The sequence below is a fragment of the Electrona antarctica genome (assembly GCF_951216825.1).
Source record: "Electrona antarctica genome assembly, contig: scaffold_96, whole genome shotgun sequence".
Lineage (NCBI taxonomy): Eukaryota > Metazoa > Chordata > Actinopteri > Myctophiformes > Myctophidae > Electrona > Electrona antarctica.
In genome coordinates, this window is record NW_027637920.1 from 318,499 (window position 1) to 342,498 (window position 24,000).

General features: G+C 44.9%; 1 protein-coding gene across 1 annotated transcript in view; it reads right to left on the reverse strand.

Annotated features, from left to right (window-relative positions):
- Positions 1 to 24,000, reverse strand: part of LOC306918561 (DNA-binding protein RFX7-like) — a 57,967-nt gene that overhangs the window by 17,693 nt on the left and 16,274 nt on the right. Inside the window, 6 exon segments of the mRNA XM_079531458.1 lie at positions 1 to 362; positions 3,743 to 4,072; positions 4,653 to 5,430; positions 8,870 to 9,046; positions 9,500 to 9,753; positions 14,844 to 15,187. The exon segment at positions 1 to 362 is cut by the window's left edge and continues 106 nt beyond it. Coding sequence (XP_079387584.1) covers positions 1 to 362; positions 3,743 to 4,072; positions 4,653 to 5,430; positions 8,870 to 9,046; positions 9,500 to 9,753; positions 14,844 to 15,187 — 2,245 coding nt within the window.

Below are 24,000 nucleotides of genomic sequence, written 5' to 3' on the forward strand. Positions count from 1 at the left end.
GCGAACGGGTTGCGACACTCCACCGGGCTGGGGGGCACGCTGCCGCCGCAGCTGGACAGGGGCGTGCCCATGGGCGTGTGGCGGTCCACGGGCGTCAGGGGGGCCAACCCGCCGTGGCCCCCCAGCCCCGTCATCTCCGAGGTGGGGGTCGGGGTGGGGGTGGGTGTGGGCGTGGGGGTGGGGGTCTGCACCGGGGTGGTGCTGCTGTGGGCCGAGTGGTAGAAGGACGACGCCCCCCCTACCCCCTGGTGGTGGTGGTGGGCGCCCAGCATGGAGCCGCCTGATTGGCCGCCCGCCGGGCCCCCCCCTGCACCCCCGAGAGACATGCTGTCCACACAGCTGCTGAACAGAGGCTGTAGACCCTGGTGGAGAACAGAGGGATTACACCTGATGTTAATATAGACCCTGGTGGAGGACAGAGGGATTACACCTGATGTTAATATAGACCCTGGTGGAGGACAGGGGGATTACACCTGATGTTAATATAGACCCTGGTGGAGGACAGAGGGATTACACCTGATGTTATAGACCCTGGTGGAGGACAGGGGGATTACACCTGATGTTATAGACCCTGGTGGAGGACAGGGGGATTACACCTGATGTTAATATAGACCCTGGTGGAGGACAGAGGGATTACACCTGATGTTATAGACCCTGGTGGAGGACAGGGGGATTACACCTGATGTTATAGACCCTGGTGGAGGACAGAGGGAATACACCTGATGTTAATATAGACCCTGGTGGAGAACAGGGGGATTACACCTGATGTTAATATAGGCCCTGATGTTATAGACCCTGGTGGAGGACAGAGGGATTACACCTGATGTTATAGACCCTGGTGGAGAACAGGGGGATTACACCTGATGTTATAGACCCTGATGTTATAGACCCTGGTGGAGGACAGGGGGATTACACCTGATGTTATAGACTCTGATGTTATAGACCCTGGTGGAGGACAGAGGGATTACACCTGATGTTATAGACCCTGGTTGAGAACAGGGGGATTACACCTGATGTTATAGATGTTATTATTTTTTACTGAATGGCTGGAAAATGGAAATTAAACTTTCCTTAAAGGGACACTTCACCCTTTTTGCCAAAAAATATATATCAATGACGTTTATAAGATTTAGAACACATTCCTGGCGTTATTTTTTGTGTAATCTCTGGGTTTAGATATTTTAGATTAACGGGTGGCTCTGACGTCAGAGACACTGTTCTACTTCACTTCCGGACTACAGTTGTCTCCTCACAATGCAGCAAGACCAGCCCCAAAACACAGCCGTCACGGACACTGCGATTTGTTCCACCTACAACCTTCGTTGACCGCACCCCCACATGCGCATTTGTTATTGTGTTTGTGTCATGTCGCCGTTGTCAGCAGAGCAGCACCAGAGAGACGCGCTATGTTGCCACGAATCCCCCCCCCAACTCTAGATTTATTATAATGATATGAAGTGACTTGCCATAAACCATCCATTAACTCCCCATTCATCCAATTTGCATCTGCTTGTATTAAACAACATTAAACTCACCAACATTGCAGCTGTAGGGAAAGCTTGAATATCCACTTTCAAACTGCAAAGCTTTTGTTTCATAAAAATCCACCAAATCTTTTTCCCACTCAGCTCTGCACTTAGTTTTTCTTCTTTTTTTCTCACTACTAGAACTTTCTGACTCTGAGGTAGATAAGATTTTTGGCTGTCAACAGCATCCATTTGTTTTTTCAATGTTGTGGACCGGAGCGTGGTGAAGTAGTTGCTAAGATACGATACTGCATAGTGATTGGCTCTGCTGCATGCCTATGAAGAGTACTGACCAATGAGCTGAGCCTAGCGCCCTTCCAGACACCAGGTTTCAGTGTCTTGCTTTCCTGTTCCTATAGCTCAGTTGGCTGCCCCTTCTTATTACTGCATGGGAGCGAGTGACTGAGAATCACCATAACGCGTCATTTTTCCACGAGCCCAAAATACGGGATTAAGTGCGTCCCGTATCGGTTCATTACGGGACAGGTCTTTTAGTTGCCAAATACGGTACGATCCCGTATTTTACGGGACGGTTGGGAACACTTGACAAATAACATTGGTTGCATCTTACAATGGAAAAGGACACATTAATGCAGTACGTTTTTTTTTCTTTTTACTTCCACAAGAATGTTCTCTAAAAGCCAGTGCATTAGAATGACGGGGTGGGTGGTGGACCGCGTTGCCTGTCCCTTGTACACATGCAGATCAGGCATTGAAATGCTAATCTGGGTGCTTGTTTTCACCTACCAGGTATGGGTATGCATGCATACAGTACTGTATGCATGCATTTAGGCTGGCTACACCCTGGCTGGCAACAGCGATGCCAGCCTGCCGTTGAAACCTTCCGCCGTCCCAGCGACAGTTCTACAGAACCTGCCGAGGCGGACAGGACTAGCCTGCAATCATGGCATTTAAACATGCTCTTCTGTTTATAATCTTAACACTGTGACACGTTTAACAAGTGTTACAAGTAAGTGTTTAGAACCTAAACGCTTGGGTTTAGTGTGAAATGAAAATAATCGGATCGGGCCCCCATGACGATTATAAAAACATTTCGTCTGTTTCCAGACATCTGTCTATATGTGCGTCCAAAGCTGCGTTGTAATTGTGAAGTTACTGGTACACATTGTTTCGGCAAAATATCTAAACCCAGAGATTACACAAAAAATAATGCCAGGAAAGTGTTCTAAATCTTATAAAGTGTCCCTTTAACACTCCGATTGCCCGGGGTTATTTAATCCATTAAATCAGAGCGCCTGGCGATTTATAGCAGCGGATCACTTTTACCGACGGACCGGATGTTATCCCAGATGTGGCTGTAGCAGCTAAATGTAGCCAAAACACTCTAGAGCTGATCGACAACAACGGGAGGCATGATTAAATGTACCGCGACTAGCGACGGGACCGCGGTGGGGGATCCTTTCTTAGAATTGGACGGAATTATTTAGATCAAGAGTTATTAAAGATTTTCGGTCTCGTCGGCTAAACAGGGGGGGAACATTTTCGATGACGTCCCACTGTTGCGCAACATCGAATGTATTTTTGATAAAACTTTGTCCTGGGCCCTGGGTGTTACTAACTGAAAGGACGGTGAACTGAATTGAAAGGACGGTGAAATCGCCGGGCGCTATGATTGGATGGATTAAATAACCTATGATTGGATGGATTAAATAACCTATGATTGAATGGATTAAATAACCTATGATTGGATGGATTAAATAACCTATGATTTAATGGATTAAATAACCTATGATTGAATGGATTAAATAACCTATGATTGAATGGATTAAATAACCTATGATTTAATGGATTAAATAACCTATGATTGAATGGATTAAATAACCTATGATTGAATGGATTAAATAACCTATGATTGGATGGATTAAATAACCTATGATTGAATGGATTAAATAACCTATGATTGGATGGATTAAATAACCTATGATTTAATGGATTAAATAACCTATGATTGAATGGATTAAATAACCTATGATTGAATGGATTAAATAACCTATGATTGGATGGATTAAATAACCTATGATTTAATGGATTAAATAACCTATGATTGAATGGATTAAATAACCTATGATTGAATGGATTAAATAACCTATGATTGAATGGATTAAATAACCTATGATTTAATGGATTAAATAAAGTGTTAAAGGAAACACTTTGACTCCATAGGGTTATTTATGGTTATGGTTTAAAACGCTTGCCTTGAGCTTCATCTGCTCCTCCATCTGCACCAGCTCCTCCACGATGCTGTCCTGCGTCATGTCGTCATCGTTGAAGGGAAAGTAGTCCATGCTGGGCTGAGAGCCGGTCGAGAAATCCACCATGTCCTGATGGGTGAGGCCCAGCTGGACCGACCCCGAGGCAGAGTCCTGATGGGTGAGACCGAGCTGGACCGACCCCGAGGCAGAGTCTGAGTCCTGGTGAGCCAGACCCAGCTGGACCGACCCCGAGGCAGAGTCTGAGGCCGCGACCTGCTTCTGTTCTGCTGGACTCTGCTGGCTGAACGCCTGGCTCTGATCCCATATTGTGCTCTTTATGACAGAAACAACAGATCCATAGATTTATTAGATCTGACCCACAGTGTGCTCTTTATGACAGAAACAACAGATCCATAGATGTATTAGATCTGACCCACAGTGTGCTCTTTATGACAGAAACAACAGATCCATAGATTTATTAGATCTGACCCACAGTGGGTCAGATCTAATAGATCTTTATGACAGGTATTGTTTAAATATTATGGACTCAAAGGGCACCTACGGACGGCTGCAATTCCAAACTGGCCCCGTAAAATCTGAATCCTTTTCCCCCTCACTGTGTATATGTTTCTTTTCCCTTTTTACCTCCTTTATGATTAATTCCTGTTCTGTTCTTTGGCTATATAGAAGTGTCTATTTGTACGTCTATAAATGTTTTGATGAATTGGACAAGGTGGACCCTCTTGTAAACAAGTGTAATGCTTTATGGTGTCGTCCACTCACAGTTAACAGTCTTTGTATTGAGTTGTGCTTGAAATGTACTGTAATTCTGCAAACTGTTAATAAATATTTCAATCAATCAATCAATCAAAAGACTAGTATGAAAATTCCCTACCCTGATCCGCTGGCATACCTTCAGGTCGGCCATGACGGAGGACGAGGCCTCGTGTGCTCCTGAGTTGAGTGGTAAGGTGGCGCGAGGGGCCCCGCTGAGGGGGGCCCCGCTGACAGGGGGTGCGCTCAGCGGGGCCCCCCTCAGAGAGGGAACACTCAGGGGGGCTCCACTCATCTGCTGTTGCAGCCCGCTGCTGCTGCCGGCCGCTGCAGTGCCGGGGGGGTCCGCACTGACAGCGAGGGGTCCCCGCCGCTCCTCGGGGGAGGAGGAGGAGGCGGCTTTGACCTCGGCGTGCGTGAGCGGCGAGTCGGACAGCGCCAGGATGTGCGTTGGGGGGGCGGCGAGGTGTTTCACTGTCACCTTGCAGGGAGCGCTGTCCGGACGCTGGCCGCCGGGGGTTCCCGGGCGGAGGGACTTCTTCGCCGTCGTGGCCGACACCTTCATGTCGATGAGCGAGGCCACTCCCCCCAGCCCCAGAGGCTGCTGGGAGATGAACACGCGCTTCACAGGGATGACGTGTGGCTCCGCCGCCGAGCCCGTGCTGCCGCCGCGCTTCCTGGGGCTCCGCGCGTCCGAACAGAGGTCTCTGGGCGTGGCCGAGGAGGGCGTGGCCCGGCCGTTGTTGCTGCTGTTGTGACCGTGGTGATTATCGACCGTCAGGTACAACGTGCCGTCGTGACAGTTACTGTTGCCGTCCAGAGTGGAGGCGGAGTCACCTTTCACCTTCCCCCCTGCCCCCCCCACGGGGAACTTCACCAGGAAGGTGGGCTCGCTGGCCGCTCGGAACTTTGTCACCCTGTCAATCATCATCATAATAATGATTTAATATCATTAAAACATATTTAACACGCAGGTGTTGTTGTGCGATCCTAGTGAGGATGAATATTATGCGACTACTTAATACTTCTTTTGCAGAGGGAATTTTTCATAATATAATACATATAATAAAGGCACCAGAGTTCCACGCAGATGAGGCAGATTTTACTCTGAAAAGCCCTGCCTTCCATTTCCCCCCAAAACCGGGAGGCTTAACACTAGGATGTCTGAAAAAAATGCACTACTAATATGACGGCTAATGGTCAGGCTGACCGGTGTTTTTCGTGCTATTTGATTGGCCATTGTCTCCCCCACTGTCTAATGATCTTCACACCTCTCTCTGCACCCGTTGACGGCTTGCCATTGTCTTCTAAATGTTACATTCCAACGAATTCAAGGCAGCAGTTTCAACTAGACAGGACAACTCTCAAAGTTATTTTTTATTTCAGTTTACCAAACTATAATTATAGTGACGGTGTGAGCGCTTTATTGAATACCCTTGCGCAGCAAACACTGTCCGACTTTGTATTGAGCCAATACAATAGGCTACCACACGTTATTGCCAGAGCCAGGCACATTGCTCAGACGAAATACGACATTAGTTATATATTGTCATTTTATATAGAGGGGGAAACATCGATGTAATTAATATATATTTGATTGATTGTGCCAAAAAAAGGAAAGAGCTGTGCGTGCGTGCAAATCAGAAAAGTTTAGGCTACAGACAAAGGAGTTGGGAGTTTGGGAGCGGCTAGCCTTCTAATGCTGCGCACATATTAGCCTATATATATTTTAAAAATACCCAGCATAATTTTTGGGAAGGCTAAGCCTGGCCTAGCCTTACATACCCGCCGCCTATGATCGATGTCATTTATATATATTTGATTTATTGTGCCAGCAGAAAGGTCCGTAGCAGCAGCACGGTTTATATATACACCATAGGATAGATCAAGTCATGTGACGCATCACCGCCACAAATAGTGCTACAGCGTTATCTAAAATGCACTTCCGCATACCTCACCGTCAGTTACTTGGATATTTTCTCCCTCTCCACGAGAGAGAAAAAAAGAGAGCCGTGATGCGTGGAAATCAGTTCCACTGGTCGCGTGCAGAAAAGTTTACAGACGAAGGACGGACAGAACTGTTCTTCTTACTGACAAAACATTTAGAAGTTCGGGACGTCTATCGGGTTGGACTGATTTCAAACACTGTCATTTTTATTTGGCATCGCGCTGATTCGCGCATCGGCGAACATTCTCGCTCCAAGGAAATGTCGGTCGGGTCAAACAGACCATGCTATAAACTTTATTATTCCAGGATAATTGATTCATTTTTATCATCGCCACCTTACATAATTATGCTATAAAAATGGCGTGTATAGTCAACATGTATTTATATCTATTGAGCTATGCGTTTGGTTGAAACAATACGCCAGTCAGTCAATACACCATATTTCACCATATTTTTGATGCGCTGATATATGAAATGAATATGCGCGACATAGTCACAATGCTATAAACTTTATTATTCCAACATAATTATGCTAAAGATGGCGTGTATAGTCAACATGTATTTATATCTATTGAGCTATGCGCTTGGTGGAAACAATACCACACACCATATTTCTTTTTCCGTTTCGAGAAATAAAGTCAGACATCGTTATTTCTGCAAACCGCATATAACAAATATAACATCTAAAACAACATTTAGTTTATGTAAGTTTGTAATGTAAGTTTGCCTACATGTGGAAGGCTAGTTGGAATGCAAATGACACATTAGCTTGAACAATGCCCGTCTCCAGCCGGGAGGGAGGTGTGAAAAGCACTGCTTGTGGGGGAGAAAGGGTGAGGGCTCTAAGAGCGGTCCCACGGACCGAAAAAGAGCAGACATTTTAGTAGAATTATGTCTAAAATCATATTTCCAAAACATTTCAGATGAACAAAAAAACAGAGATGGTTTGAATCGAACATTTAGAAAAAGTCATGCAAGGGGAACTTTCTCAGGACTTAATGGGCAAAGAAAATCCACTTCAAAATTTCAAAATCGGTCAGCCTTACCGCTCCGACGCGCTAGTGTTAACGCCTCAAACTACCTCGTCTGATGTCTCTGTAGAAGCCTTCATATTCCAAACGAGGCGTTTACGATCAAAACCATGGAGAGCGCCGTAGATTTAGAGTTATGAGCAACTTTTGTCGGCTCGTAAACAAGGAAGGATTTTTGGCGCATGCTCGAAAACGGTCTAGGATCGCTGAAGGCCAAAAATAATTAAAAAAAAAAATAATTTTTATAAAATGGTTTGATATCAATAAAAAGGACCTAAACCTTAAACTAAACACGTCAGATAACTGTGGTTTTGATTCCAAACACCTGTATACACGTCATTAGCATAATTAGTATTAAAGGGACATTTCATCTGCTATTTTCACTATTTCTGAAATCGTTATAATTTTTAAACATTTGATTCATAACAATTCATACAGACGAATGGAAAAGATTATGACGATTGTACAGAATATAATCCACCAATAAGATGATCTGAAATCAGGTGAGTCTCACCTGTCCTCTTTGGCCCCTCCCCCTTATCGTTAGTCTCACCTGTCCTCTTTGGCCCCTCCCCCTTATCGTTAGTCTCACCTGTCCTCTTTGGCCCCTCCCCCTTATTGTTAGTCTCACTTGTCATATTTGGCCCCTCCCCCTTATCGTTAGTCTCACCTGTCCTCTTTGGCCCCTCCCCCTTATCGTTAGTCTCACCTGTCCTCTTTGGCCCCTCCCCCTTATCGTTAGTCTCACCTGTCCTCTTTGGCCCCTCCCCCTTATCGTTAGTCTCACCTGTCCTCTTTGGCCCCTCCCCCTTATCGTTAGTCTCACCTGTCATATTTGGCCCCTCCCCCTTCTCGTTAGTCTCACCTGTCCTCTTTGGCCCCTCCCCCTTATCGTTAGTCTCACCTGTCCTCTTTGGCCCCTCCCCCCTTCTCGTTAGTCTCACCTGTCCTCTTTGGCCCCTCCCCCCTTCTCGTTAGTCTCACCTGTCCTCTTTGGCCCCTCCCCCTTATCGTTAGTCTCACCTGTCCTCTTTGGCCCCTCCCCCTTATCGTTAGTCTCACCTGTCCTCTTTGGCCCCTCCCCCCTTCTCGTTAGTCTCACCTGTCCTCTTTGGCCCCTCCCCCTTCTCGTTAGTCTCACCTGTCCTCTTTGGCCCCTCCCCCTTATCGTTAGTCTCACCTGTCCTCTTTGGCCCCTCCCCCTTATCGTTAGTCTCACCTGTCCTCTTTGGCCCCTCCCCCTTCTCGTTAGTCTCACCTGTCCTCTTTGGCCCCTCCCCCTTATCGTTAGTCTCACCTGTCCTCTTTGGCCCCTCCCCCCTTCTCGTTAGTCTCACCTGTCCTCTTTGGCCCCTCCCCCCTTCTCGTTAGTCTCACCTGTCCTCTTTGGCCCTCTCGTTAGCGTCGCCGGCGTCGTGCTGGTGGTGGGCGTAGCTCCTAGGGGGCGTGGCCTCATCCAAGCTGGAGGCGGGCCTAAGCTGCGAGGCTCCGCCCCCAGAGGGCGCCAAAGAGATGGCGGTCATCTTCACCACGTTGACCGACGCCTTGATGGGGCTGTCAATCAAATCAAATCAGTTAATGGGGCTGTCAATCAAATCAAGTCAACAGTTGATGGGGCTGTCAATCAAATCAAATCACAGTTGATGGGGCTGTCAATCAAATCAAATCACAGTTGATGGGGCTGTCAATCAAATCAACAGTTGATGGGGCTGTCAATCAAATCAAATCAACAGTTGATGGGGCTGTCAATCAAATCAAATCAACAGTTGATGGGGCTGTCAATCAAATCAACAGTTGATGGGGCTGTCAATCAAATCAAATCAACAGTTGATGGGGCTGTCAATCAAATCAAATCATACACACTACACCCCATTCTACATCCACACGTTGTGATCTTGAACAGAACCAGTTCTAGAACCCAAGTTCTTTTGGTGGAAAAGGATCCTGCGTGCGTGTGTGCGTGCGTGTGTGCGTGCGTGCGTGCGTGTGTGCGTGCGTTCTGCGTACCTGTTGGTGATGAGCAGGGTGGGGGGGGAGCGCAGTGTGATGGGGCCGGTGGCCGAGGGTTTGGGCAGGATCTGGGCGTAGCGGTGGCGGGCCAGCCGGTCGCCCACCGGGCTGGCGCTGATGTTCTGGGGCGTTTTGGGAGACGGCTTCAGGGCTGTCTGGGTCGTCACCACCTGGAAGTTCACTGGGACCACCTTGCCCTCGGCCCCGCCCACTGGGCTGGGGGAGGTCATCAGCTGCCTGCTCCTCTGCACCTGAGGACAGTATTTATATATTATATATACATTATATTTATATTAGACACCTGAGGACAGTATTTATACATTATATATACATTATATTTATATTAGACACCTGAGGACAGCATTTATACATTATATATACATTATATTTATATTAGACACCTGAGGACAGTATTTATATATTATATATACATTATATTTATATTAGACACCTGAGGACAGTATTTATACATTATATATACATTATATTTATATTAGACACCTGAGGACAGCATTTAAACATTATATATACATTATATTTATATTAGACACCTGAGGACAGTATTTATATATTATATATACATTATATTTATATTAGACACCTGAGGACAGTTTATAATATTATATTATATTATATTATTATTTATTTATTATTTATTATTTATAACATATCGTTGCTGTCGGGAGGAAACCTCATAACTCATAACTTGATTTTTGTTTCATAAATCGATGCTACTGAACACCCTTTACGTCTGTGTGTTGTTATGATGCTACTGAACACCCTTTACGTCTGTGTGTTGTTATGATGCTACTGAACACCCTTTACGTCTGTGTGTTGTTATGATGCTACTGAACACCCTTTACGTCTGTGTGTTGTTATGATGCTACTGAACACCCTTTACGTCTGTGTGTTGTTATGATGCTACTGAACACCCTTTACGTCTGTGTGTTGTTATGATGCTACTGAACACCCTTTACGTCTGTGTGTTGTTATGATGCTACTGAACACCCTTTACGTCTGTGTGTTGTTATGATGCTACTGAACACCCTTTACGTCTGTGTGTTGTTATGATGCTACTGAACACCCTTTACGTCTGTGTGTTGTTATGATGCTACTGAACACCCTTTACGTCTGTGTGTTGTTATGATGCTACTGAACACCCTTTACGTCTGTGTGTTGTTATGATGCTACTGAACACCCTTTACGTCTGTGTGTTGTTATGATGCCACTGAACACCCTTTACGTCTGTGTGTTGTTATGATGCTACTGAACACCCTTTACGTCTGTGTGTTGTTATGATGCCACTGAACACCCTTTACGTCTGTGTGTTGTTATGATGCTACTGAACACCCTTTACGTCTGTGTGTTGTTATGATGCTACTGAACACCCTTTACGTCTGTGTGTTGTTATGATGCTACTGAACACCCTTTACGTCTGTGTGTTGTTATGATGCTACTGAACACCCTTTATGTCTGTGTGTTGTTATGATGCTACTGAACACCCTTTACGTCTGTGTGTTGTTATGATGCTACTGAACACCCTTTACGTCTGTGTGTTGTTATGATGCTACTGAACACCCTTTACGTCTGTGTGTTGTTATGATGCTACTGAACACCCTTTACGTCTGTGTGTTGTTATGATGCTACTGAACACCCTTTACGTCTGTGTGTTGTTATGATGCTACTGAACACCCTTTACGTCTGTGTGTTGTTATGATGCTACTGAACACCCTTTACGTCTGTGTGTTGTTATGATGCTACTGAACACCCTTTACGTCTGTGTGTTGTTATGATGCTACTGAACACCCTTTACGTCTGTGTGTTGTTATGATGCTACTGAACACCCTTTACGTCTGTGTGTTGTTATGATGCTACTGAACACCCTTTACGTCTGTGTGTTGTTATGATGCTACTGAACACCCTTTACGTCTGTGTGTTGTTATGATGCCACTGAACACCCTTTACGTCTGTGTGTTGTTATGATGCTACTGAACACCCTTTACGTCTGTGTGTTGTTATGATGCTACTGAACACCCTTTACGTCTGTGTGTTGTTATGATGCTACTGAACACCCTTTACGTCTGTGTGTTGTTATGATGCTACTGAACACCCTTTACGTCTGTGTGTTGTTATGATGCCACTGAACACCCTTTACGTCTGTGTGTTGTTATGATGCTACTGAACACCCTTTACGTCTGTGTGTTGTTATGATGCTACTGAACACCCTTTACGTCTGTGTGTTGTTATGATGCTACTGAACACCCTTTACGTCTGTGTGTTGTTATGATGCTACTGAACACCCTTTACGTCTGTGTGTTGTTATGATGCTACTGAACACCCTTTACGTCTGTGTGTTATGATGCTACTGAACACCCTTTACGTCTGTGTGTTGTTATGATGCTACTGAACACCCTTTACGTCTGTGTGTTGTTATGATGCTACTGAACACCCTTTACGTCTGTGTGTTGTTATGATGCTACAGAACACCCTTTACGTCTGTGTGTTGTTATGATGCTACTGAACACCCTTTACGTCTGTGTGTTGTTATGATGCTACTGAACACCCTTTACGTCTGTGTGTTGTTATGATGCCACTGAACACCCTTTACGTCTGTGTGTTGTTATGATGCTACTGAACACCCTTTACGTCTGTGTGTTGTCATGATGCTACTGAACACCCTTTACGTCTGTGTGTTGTCATGATGCTACTGAACACCCTTTACGTCTGTGTGTTGTTATGATGCTACTGAACACCCTTTACGTCTGTGTGTTGTTATGATGCTACTGAACACCCTTTACGTCTGTGTGTTGTTATGATGCTACTGAACACCCTTTACGTCTGTGTGTTGTTATGATGCTACTGAACACCCTTTACGTCTGTGTGTTGTTATGATGCCACTGAACACCCTTTACGTCTGTGTGTTGTTATGATGCCACTGAACACCCTTTACGTCTGTGTGTTGTTATGATGCTACTGAACACCCTTTACGTCTGTGTGTTGTTATGATGCCACTGAACACCCTTTACGTCTGTGTGTTGTTATGATGCTACTGAACACCCTTTACGTCTGTGTGTTGTTATGATGCCACTGAACACCCTTTACGTCTGTGTGTTGTTATGATGCCACTGAACACCCTTTACGTCTGTGTGTTGTTATGATGCCACTGAACACCCTTTACGTCTGTGTGTTGTTATGATGCCACTGAACACCCTTTACGTCTGTGTGTTGTTATGATGCTACTGAACACCCTTTACGTCTGTGTGTTGTTATGATGCTACTGAACACCCTTTACGTCTGTGTGTTGTTATGATGCTACTGAACACCCTTTACGTCTGTGTGTTGTTATGATGCTACTGAACACCCTTTACGTCTGTGTGTTGTTATGATGCCACTGAACACCCTTTACGTCTGTGTGTTGTTATGATGCTACTGAACACCCTTTACATCTGTGTGTTGTTATGATGCTACTGAACACCCTTTACGTCTGTGTGTTGTTATGATGCTACTGAACACCCTTTACGTCTGTGTGTTGTTATGATGCTACTGAACACCCTTTACGTCTGTGTGTTGTTATGATGCTACTGAACACCCTTTATGTCTGTGTGTTGTTATGATTCTACTGAACACCCTTTATGTCTGTGTGTTGTTATGATGCTACTGAACACCCTTTACGTCTGTGTGTTGTTATGAACATATTGAACCAATGGAAAGTATCAAAAAGCGCTTCTGAAAGAACCTCTGAACTCCATTTGATCCTCAAACTGTCAGTAGAAACACTTGTGTGTGCACGACTGGGCGTGCGTGCGTGCGTGTGTGCGTGTGTGCATGTATGTGTGATACTCAAACTTGGAGATCCGTTGTCAGTGGAGTTAAGAGGTTTCTTTGTCATTGAGGAATGGGACTCCACTGTAAGAACTATCTTGACAGAGAAAACCACCTAACTCCACTTGAGCTGTGTTCGGGTAAAGTGGTGATAATATAATGACACATGCAAGTATCTGATAATATACAAAGTCACAATACCAACTTTGATGAGGCAGTATTGCTTTGTTTCAAAAATATAAGGTTTTCTTCAATTTCTGAAAAATGTAAAATTTGTTTTTCCATTTCCTGAAAAATGAAGATTTTGGAGTTAAGAGGTTTCCTCCCGACAGCAGAGATATATAGGGTGCGTTCGGAAATGCGCACCGGGAGCACACTCGCCTATTAGTGCATTTCCGAACGCACCCATAATATCATGGTCAGGGTCAGGGGTCAGGGGTCAGAGGTCATGCGTACCGTTATGGGGCTGGGGTCGTGGGGTCATGCGTACCTTTATGAGGTCAGAGGTCATGCGTACCGGTATGAGGCTGGGGTCATGGGGTCAGAGGTCATGCGTACCGTCATGAGGCTGGGGTTAGGGGGTCAGAGGTCATACGTACCGTTATGGGGCTGGGGTCATGGGGTCAGAGGTCATGCGTACCGTTATGGGGCTGGGGTCATGGGGTCAGACGTACCGTTATGGGGTCAGAGGTCATGCATACCGGTATGAGGCTGGGGTCATGGGGTCAGAGGTCATGCGTACCGTCATGAGGCTGGGGTTAGGGGGTCAGAGGTCATACGTACCGTTATGGGGCTGGGGTCATGGGGTCAGAGGTCATGCGTACCGTTATGGGGCTGGGGTCATGGGGTCAGACGTACCGTTATGGGGTCAGAGGCCATGCATACCGTTATGGGGTTGGGGTCAGAGGTCATGCATAGGTCATGCATACCGTTATGGGGTCAGAGGTGATGTGTACCGTTATGGGGCTGGGGTCATGGGGTCAGACCTACCGTTATGGGGCTGGGGTCATGGGGTCAGAGGTCATGCATATTGTTATGGGGTCAGAGGTGATGTGTACCGTTATGGGGCTGGGGTCATGGGGCCAGAGGTCAGACCTACCGTTATGGGGTCAGAGGTCATGCATACCGGTATGGGGCTGGGGTCATGGGGTCAGAGGTCATGCATACCGTTATGGGGTCAGAGGTCAGACCTACCGTTATGGGGTCAGAGGTCATGCGTACCGTTATGGGGCTGGGGTCAGAGGTCAGACATACCGTTATGGGGCTGGGGTCATGGGGTCAGAGGTCATGCATACCGTTAAGGGGCTGGGGTCATGGGGTCAGAGGTCAGACCTACCGTTATGGGGCTGGGGTCATGGGGTCAGAGGTCATGCGTACCGTTATAGGGCTGGGGTCAGAGGTCATGCATACCGTTAAGGGGCTGGGGTCATGGGGTCAGAGGTCAGACCTACCGTTATAGGGCTGGGGTCATGGGGTCAGAGGTCATGCGTACCGTTATGGGGTCAGAGGTCAGACCTACCGTTATGGGGCTGGGCACCGCCGCCACCACGATGCCGATGGTTGTGGGCTGCGGCGACAGGAGCTGGGCGGGGCTGCCGCACGGCATGCTGGGAGCGGGCGTGCTGACCTCGGGGGGGCGTGGTTGGGGGTGTGGCTTGGGGTCGCAGAGCGGGGGGGGAGACCCCAGGACCTTCTGCTCCTGTTGCTTCTTCTGGATCTTCCTCTGGAGCTGCTGCTTGGCGTCCGAGGAGGAGGAGGGGGAGGGGCCGCCCCCCCCATGGAGGGTCTTCATCTGAGGCTGGAACGAGCTGGAGTCTGACGTGGTGGGAACGAAGGCCGAGGCCGGGGTGGGGGTCTTCAGACCTGCTGGGTAGAAGAACTAGTTAATAAGGTGGGGGTCTTCAGACCTGCTGGGTAGAAGAACTAGTTAATAAGGTGGGGGTCTTCAGACCTGCTGGGTAGAAGAACTAGTTAATAAGGTGGGGGTCTTCAGACCTGCTGGGTAGAATAACTAGTTAATAAGGTGGGGGTCTTCAGACCTGCTGGGTAGAAGAACTAGTTAATAAGGTGGGGGTCTTCAGACCTGCTGGGTAGAATAACTAGTTAATAAGGTGGGGGTCTTCAGACCTGCTGGGTAGAAGAACTAGTTAATAAGGTGGGGGTCTTCAGACCTGCTGGGTAGACAAACTGGTTAATAAGGTGTGGGTCTTCAGACCTGCTGGGTAGAACTAGTTAACACCCCAATTTACAATAAGTCTGTAGTTCTGACTGCAATGGGAAGTTCATTCCATAGTTTAGATTGGGAGTGAGTCTGTAGTTCTGACTGCAATGGGAAGTTCATTCCATAGTTTAGATTGGGAGTGAGTCTGTATTTCTGACTGCAATGGGAAGTTCATTCCATAGTTTAGATTGGGAGTGAGTCTGTAGTTCTGACTGCAATGGGAAGTTCATTCCATAGTTTAGATTGGGAGTGAGTCTGTAGTTCTGACTGCAATGGGAAGTTCATTCCGTAGTTTAGATTGGGAGTGAGTCTGTAGTTCTGACTGCAATGGGAAGTTCAATCCATAGTTTAGATTGGGAGTGAGTCTGTAGTTCTGACTGCAATGGGAAGTTCTTTCCGTAGTTTAGATTGGGAGTGAGTCTGTAGTTCTGACTGCAATGGGAAGTTCATTCCATAGTTTAGATTGGGAGTGAGTCTGTAGTTCTGACTGCAATGGGAAGTTCATTCCGTAGTTTAGATTGGGAGTGAGTCTGTAGTTCTGACTGCAATGGGAAGTTCATTCCATAGTTTAGATTGGGAGTGAGTCTGTAGTTCTGACTGCAATGGGAAGTTCATTCCATAGTTTAGATTGGGAGTGAGTCTGTAGTTCTGACTGCAATAGGAAGTTCATTCCATAGTTTAGATTGGGAGTGAGTCTGTAGTTCTGACTGCAATGGGAAGTTCATTCCATAGTTTAGATTGGGAGTGAGTCTGTAGTTCTGACTGCAATGGGAAGTTCATTCCATAGTTTAGATTGGGAGTGAGTCTGTAGTTCTGACTGCAATGGGAAGTTCATTCCATAGTTTAGATTGGGAGTGAGTCTGTAGTTCTGACTGCAATGGGAAGTTCATTCCATAGTTTAGATTGGGAGTGAGTCTGTAGTTCTGACTGCAATGGGAAGTTCATTCCATACTTTAGATTGGGAGTGAGTCTGTAGTTCTGACTGCAATGGGAAGTTCATTCCATAGTTTAGATTGGGAGTGAGTCTGTATTTCTGACTGCAATGGGAAGTTCATTCCATAGTTTAGATTTGGAGTGAGTCTGTAGTTCTTACTGCAATGGGAAGTTCATTCCATAGTTTAGATTGGGAGTGAGTCTGTAGTTCTGACTGCAATGGGAAGTTCATTCCATAGTTTAGATTGGGAGTGAGTCTGTAGTTCTGACTGCAATGGGAAGTTCATTCCATAGTTTAGATTGGGAGTGAGTCGGTAGTTCTGACTGCAATGGGAAGTTCATTCAATAGTTTAGATTGGGAGTGAGTCTGTAGTTCTGACTGCAATGGGAAGTTCATTCCATAGTTTAGATTGGGAGTGAGTCTGTAGTTCTGACTGCAATGGGAAGTTCATTCCATAGTTTAGATTGGGAGTGAGTCTGTAGTTCTGACTGCAATGGGAAGTTCATTCCATAGTTTAGATTGGGAGTGAGTCTGTAGTTCTGACTGCAATGGGAAGTTCATTCCATAGTTTAGATTGGGAGTGAGTCTGTAGTTCTGACTGGAATGGGAAGTTCATTCCATAGTTTAGATTGGGAGTGAGTCTGTAGTTCTGACTGCAATGGGAAGTTCATTCCATAGTTTAGATTGGGAGTGAGTCTGTAGTTCTGACTGCAATGGGAAGTTCATTCCATAGTTTAGATTGGGAGTGAGTCTGTAGTTCTGACTGAAATGGGAAGTTCATTCCATAGTTTAGATTGGGAGTGAGTCTGTAGTTCTGACTGCAATGGGAAGTTAATTCCATAGTTTAGATTGGGAGTGAGTCTGTAGTTCTGACTGCAATGGGAAGTTCATTCCATAGTTTAGATTGGGAGTGAGTCTGTAGTTCTGACTGCAATGGGAAGTTCATTCCATAGTTTAGATTGGGAGTGAGTCTGTAGTTCTGACTGAAATGGGAAGTTCATTCCATAGTTTAGATTGGGAGTGAGTCTGTAGTTCTGACTGCAATGGGAAGTTAATTCCATAGTTTAGATTGGGAGTGAGTCTGTAGTTCTGACTGCAATGGGAAGTTAATTCCATAGTTTAGATTGGGAGTGAGTCTGTAGTTCTGACTGCAATGGGAAGTTAATTCCATAGTTTAGATTGGGAGTGAGTCTGTAGTTCTGACTGCAATGGGAAGTTCATTCCATAGTTTAGATTGGGAGTGAGTCTGTAGTTCTGACTGCAATGGGAAGTTCATTCCATAGTTTAGATTGGGAGTGAGTCTGTAGTTCTGACTGCAATGGGAAGTTCATTCCATAGTTTAGATTGGGAGTGAGTCTGTAGTTCTGACTGCAATGGGAAGTTAATTCCATAGTTTAATTCCATAGTTTAGATTGGGAGTGAGTCTGTAGTTCTGACTGCAATGGGAAGTTCATTCCATAGTTTAGATTGGGAGTGAGTCTGTAGTTCTGACTGCAATGGGAAGTTCATTCAATAGTTTAGATTGGGAGTGAGTCTGTAGTTCTGACTGCAATGGGAAGTTCATTCAATAGTTTAGATTGGGAGTGAGTCTGTAGTTCTGACTGCAATGGGAAGTTCATTCCATAGTTTAGATTTGGAGTGAGTCTGTAGTTCTGACTGCAATGGGAAGTTCATTCCATAGTTTAGATTGGGAGTGAGTCTGTAGTTCTGACTGCAATGGGAAGTTCATTCCATAGTTTAGATTGGGAGTGAGTCTGTAGTTCTGACTGAAATGGGAAGATCATTCCATAGTTTAGATTTGGAGTGAGTCTGTAGTTCTTACTGCAATGGGAAGTTCATTCCATAGTTTAGATTGGGAGTGAGTCTGTAGTTCTGACTGCAATGGGAAGTTCATTCCATAGTTTAGATTGGGAGTGAGTCTGTAGTTCTTACTGCAATGGGAAGTTCATTCCATAGTTTAGATTGGGAGTGAGTCTGTAGTTCTTACTGCAATGGGAAGTTCATTCCATAGTTTAGATTTGGAGTGAGTCTGTAGTTCTGACTGCAATGGGAAGTTCATTCCATAGTTTAGATTGGGAGTGAGTCTGTAGTTCTGACTGCAATGGGAAGTTCATTCCATAGTTTAGATTGGGAGTGAGTCTGTAGTTCTGACTGCAATGGGAAGTTCATTCCATAGTTTAGATTGGGAGTGAGTCTGTAGTTCTGACTGCAATGGGAAGTTCATTCCATAGTTTAGATCGGGAGTGAGTCTGTAGTTCTGACTGCAATGGGAAGTTCATCCCATAGTTTAGATTGGGAGTGAGTCTGTAGTTCTGACTGCAATGGGAAGTTCATTCCATAGTTTAGATTGGGAGTGAGTCTGTAGTTCTGACTGCAATGGGAAGTTAATTCCATAGTTTAGATTGGGAGTGAGTCTGTAGTTCTGACTGCAATGGGAAGTTCATTCCATAGTTTAGATTGGGAGTGAGTCTGTAGTTCTGACTGAAATGGGAAGTTCATTCCATAGTTTAGATTGGGAGTGAGTCTGTAGTTCTGACTGCAATGGGAAGTTCATTCCATAGTTTAGATTTGGAGTGAGTCTGTAGTTCTGACTGCAATGGGAAGTTCATTCCATAGTTTAGATTTAGAGTGAGTCTGTAGTTCTGACTGCAATGGGAAGTTAATTCCATAGTTTAGATTGGGAGTGAGTCTGTAGTTCTGACTGCAATGGGAAGTTCATTCCATAGTTTACTTTGGGAGTGAGTCTGTAGTTCTGACTGCAATGGCAAGTTCATTCAATAGTTTAGATTGGGAGTGAGTCTGTAGTTCTGACTGCAATGGGAAGTTCATTCCATAGTTTAGATTGGGAGTGAGTCTGTAGTTCTGACTGCAATGGGAAGTTCATTCCATAGTTTAGATTTGGAGTGAGTCTGTAGTTCTGACTGCAATGGGAAGTTCATTCCATAGTTTAGATTGGGAGTGAGTCTGTAGTTCTGACTGCAATGGGAAGTTCATTCCATAGTTTAGATTGGGAGTGAGTCTGTAGTTCTGACTGAAATGGGAAGATCATTCCATAGTTTAGATTTGGAGTGAGTCTGTAGTTCTTACTGCAATGGGAAGTTCATTCCATAGTTTAGATTGGGAGTGAGTCTGTAGTTCTGACTGCAATGGGAAGTTCATTCCATAGTTTAGATTGGGAGTGAGTCTGTAGTTCTGACTGCAATGGGAAGTTCATTCCATAGTTTAGATTTGGAGTGAGTCTGTAGTTCTTACTGCAATGGGAAGTTCATTCCATAGTTTAGATTTGGAGTGAGTCTGTAGTTCTGACTGCAATGGGAAGTTCATTCCATAGTTTAGATTGGGAGTGAGTCTGTAGTTCTGACTGCAATGGGAAGTTCATTCCATAGTTTAGATTGGGAGTGAGTCTGTAGTTCTGACTGAAATGGGAAGTTCATTCCATAGTTTAGATTGGGAGTGAGTCTGTAGTTCTGACTGCAATGGGAAGTTAATTCCATAGTTTAGATTGGGAGTGAGTCTGTAGTTCTGACTGCAATGGGAAGTTAATTCCATAGTTTAGATTTGGAGTGAGTCTGTAGTTCTGACTGCAATGGGAAGTTAATTCCATAGTTTAGATTGGGAGTGAGTCTGTAGTTCTGACTGCAATGGGAAGTTCATTCCATAGTTTAGATTTGGAGTGAGTCTGTAGTTCTTACTGCAATGGGAAGTTCATTCCATAGTTTAGATTTGGAGTGAGTCTGTAGTTCTGACTGCAATGGGAAGTTCATTCCATAGTTTAGATTGGGAGTGAGTCTGTAGTTCTGACTGCAATGGGAAGTTCATTCCATAGTTTAGATTGGGAGTGAGTCTGTAGTTCTGACTGAAATGGGAAGTTCATTCCATAGTTTAGATTGGGAGTGAGTCTGTAGTTCTGACTGCAATGGGAAGTTAATTCCATAGTTTAGATTGGGAGTGAGTCTGTAGTTCTGACTGCAATGGGAAGTTAATTCCATAGTTTAGATTTGGAGTGAGTCTGTAGTTCTGACTGCAATGGGAAGTTAATTCCATAGTTTAGATTGGGAGTGAGTCTGTAGTTCTGACTGAAATGGGAAGTTCATTCCACTGAATCCATTCTCTTTGGCTCTAATAGTAATCTCAGCAAGGCAAATGGCTTCTTGGTTAAAGTGGGTGACAATGTTATCACACGTAAAGATGAAATTACCTACCTAGGTTCCATCCTGGAGGCTAATCTTTCCGGTGATAAAATGGCCACCAACGTAATCAAAAAGGTCAACCATAGAACAAGATTCCTTTACAGGATCTCCTCACTGGTCAACAAAAACACCTTGAAGACCTTAACAGGAGCCCTTGTACAGGGTTTCTTTGACTATGCATGCACCTCCTGGTACCACAGCACCTCAAAGGCCCTTAAAACCAGGCTCCAGACTTCCCAAAACAAACTGGTCAGGCTCCTACTTGACCTAGCCCCCCGAACCCACCTCACCCCTGCCCACTTCGACAGGCTGGAATGGCTTAGGGTCGACGACAGAGTACAGCATCTTGCAATGGGTCTGGTCCACAAGATTCGATACACCACCAAGATACCCATGTACCTGTCTAGATACTTCCTTAATGTTAACGAAGTCCACACCCACAACACCAGAGGGAGTGCAACGAACCATGTACAACCCAGATTCGGCACAAACAAAGGACTAAATTATTTTCGCTCCTATGCCACCAAAATGTGGAACGCCCTACCAACTGTCATTAAGACATGCGAATCCCTTTGACTCTTTCAAAACCGCTCTCAAAGGGCACCTACGGACGTCTGCAATTCGAAACTGGCCCCTGTAAAATCGGAATACCTCAAACACGAACGCAAGGACAACACAAGAGACGGTCGCGGCCACACAGCCAACTCAAGGTATGGCCACTGAGCCAACTTGGGGACCCAACGCAAGGACAACACAAGAGACGGTCACGGCCACACAGCCAACTCAAGGTACGGCCACGGAGCCGACTCGGGGACCCAACGCAGCTCCTCCAAGGAAAACAAACAAATTAACGGAGCTGAACGTGAATCCCCCCCACCGCCCACCCCTTTTTTTCCCCTCACTGTATATGTTTCTTTTCCCTTTTTACCTCCTTTATGATGAATTCCTGTTCTGTCTATAGAAGTGTCTATTTGTACGTCTCTAAATGTTTTGATGATTTGAACATGGTGGACCCTATTGGAAACAAGTGTAATGCTTAATTGGGTCGTCCACTCACAGTTAACAGCCTTTGTATTGAGTTTGTGCTTGAAATGTACAGTAATTCTGCAAACTGTTAATAAATTCTTCAATCAATCAATCAATCAATAGTTTAGATTGGGTGTGAGTCTGTAGTTCTGACTGCAATGGGAAGTTAATTCCATAGTTTAGATTGGGAGTGAGTCTGTAGTTCTGACTGCAATGGGAAGTTCATTCCAAAGTTTAGATTGGGAGTGAGTCTGTAGTTCTGACTGAAATGGGAAGTTCATTCCATAGTTTAGATTGGGAGTGAGTCTGTAGTTCTGACTGCAATGGGAAGTTCATTCCATAGTTTAGATTGGGAGTGAGTCTGTAGTTCTGACTGCAATGGGAAGTTCATTCCATAGTTTAGATTTGGATTGAGTCTGTAGTTCTTACTGCAATGAGAAGTTCATTCCATAGTTTAGATTTGGAGTGAGTCTGTAGTTCTGACTGCAATGGGAAGTTCATTCCATAGTTTAGATTGGGAGTGAGTCTGTAGTTCTGACTGCAATGGGAAGTTCATTCCATAGTTTAGATTGGGAGTGAGTCTGTAGTTCTGACTGCAATGGGAAGTTAATTCCATAGTTTAGATTGGGAGTGAGTCTGTAGTTCTGACTGCAATGGGAAGTTCATTCCATAGTTTAGATTGGGAGTGAGTCTGTAGTTCTGACTGCAATGGGAAGTTCATTCCATGGTTTAGATTGGGAGTGAGTCTGTAGTTCTGACTGCAATGGGAAGTTAATTCCATAGTTTAGATTGGGAGTGAGTCTGTAGTTCTGACTGAAATGGGAAGTTCATTCCATAGTTTAGATTGGGAGTGAGTCTGTAGTTCTGACTGAAATGGGAAGTTCATTCCATAGTTTAGATTGGGAGTGAGTCTGTAGTTCTGACTGCAATGGGAAGTTCATTCCATAGTTTAGATTGGGAGTGAGTCTGTAGTTCTGACTGCAATGGGAAGTTCATTCCATAGTTTAGATTTGGAGTGAGTCTGTAGTTCTTACTGCAATGGGAAGTTCATTCCATAGTTTAGATTTGGAGTGAGTCTGTAGTTCTGACTGCAATGGGAAGTTCATTTCATAGTTTAGATTGGGAGTGAGTCTGTAGTTCTGACTGCAATGGGAAGTTCATTCCATAGTTTAGATTTGGAGTGAGTCTGTAGTTCTGACTGCAATGGGAAGTTCATTCCATAGTTTAGATTGGGAGTGAGTCTGTAGTTCTGACTGCAATGGGAAGTTAATTCCATAGTTTAGATTGGGAGTGAGTCTGTAGTTCTGACTGCAATGGGAAGTTAATTCCATAGTTTAGATTGGGAGTGAGTCTGTAGTTCTGACTGCAATGGGAAGTTCATTCCATAGTTTAGATTGGGAGTGAGTCTGTAGTTCTGACTGCAATGGGAAGTTCATTCCATAGTTTAGATTGGGAGTGAGTCTGTAGTTCTGACTGCAATGGGAAGTTCATTCCATAGTTTAGATTGGGAGTGAGTCTGTAGTTCTTACTGCAATGGGAAGTTCATTCCATAGTTTAGATTGGGAGTGAGTCTGTAGTTCTGACTGCAATGGGAAGTTAATTCCATAGTTTAGATTGGGAGTGAGTCTGTAGTTCTGACTGCAATGGGAAGTTCATTCCATAGTTTAGATTGGGAGTGAGTCTGTAGTTCTGACTGCAATGGGAAGTTCATTCCATAGTTTAGATTTGGAGTGAGTCTGTAGTTCTGACTGCAATGGGAAGTTCATTCCATAGTTTAGATTGGGAGTGACTCTGTAGTTCTGACTGCAATGGGAAGTTCATTCCATAGTTTAGATTGGGAGTGAGTCTGTAGTTCTGACTGCAATGGGAAGTTCATTCAATAGTTTAGATTGGGAGTGAGTCTGTAGTTCTGACTGCAATGGGAAGTTCATTCCATAGTTTAGATTGGGAGTGAGTCTGTAGTTCTGACTGCAATGGGAAGTTCATTCCATAGTTTAGATTTGGAGTGAGTCTGTAGTTCTGACTGCAATGGGAAGTTCATTCCATAGTTTAGATTGGGAGTGAGTCTGTAGTTCTGACTGCAATGGGAAGTTCATTCCATAGTTTAGATTGGGAGTGAGTCTGTAGTTCTGACTGAAATGGGAAGTTCATTCCATAGTTTAGATTTGGAGTGAGTCTGTAGTTCTTACTGCAATGGGAAGTTCATTCCATAGTTTAGATTGGGAGTGAGTCTGTAGTTCTGACTGCAATGGGAAGTTCATTCCATAGGGAGTTGGGAGTGAGTCTGTAGTTCTGACTGCAATGG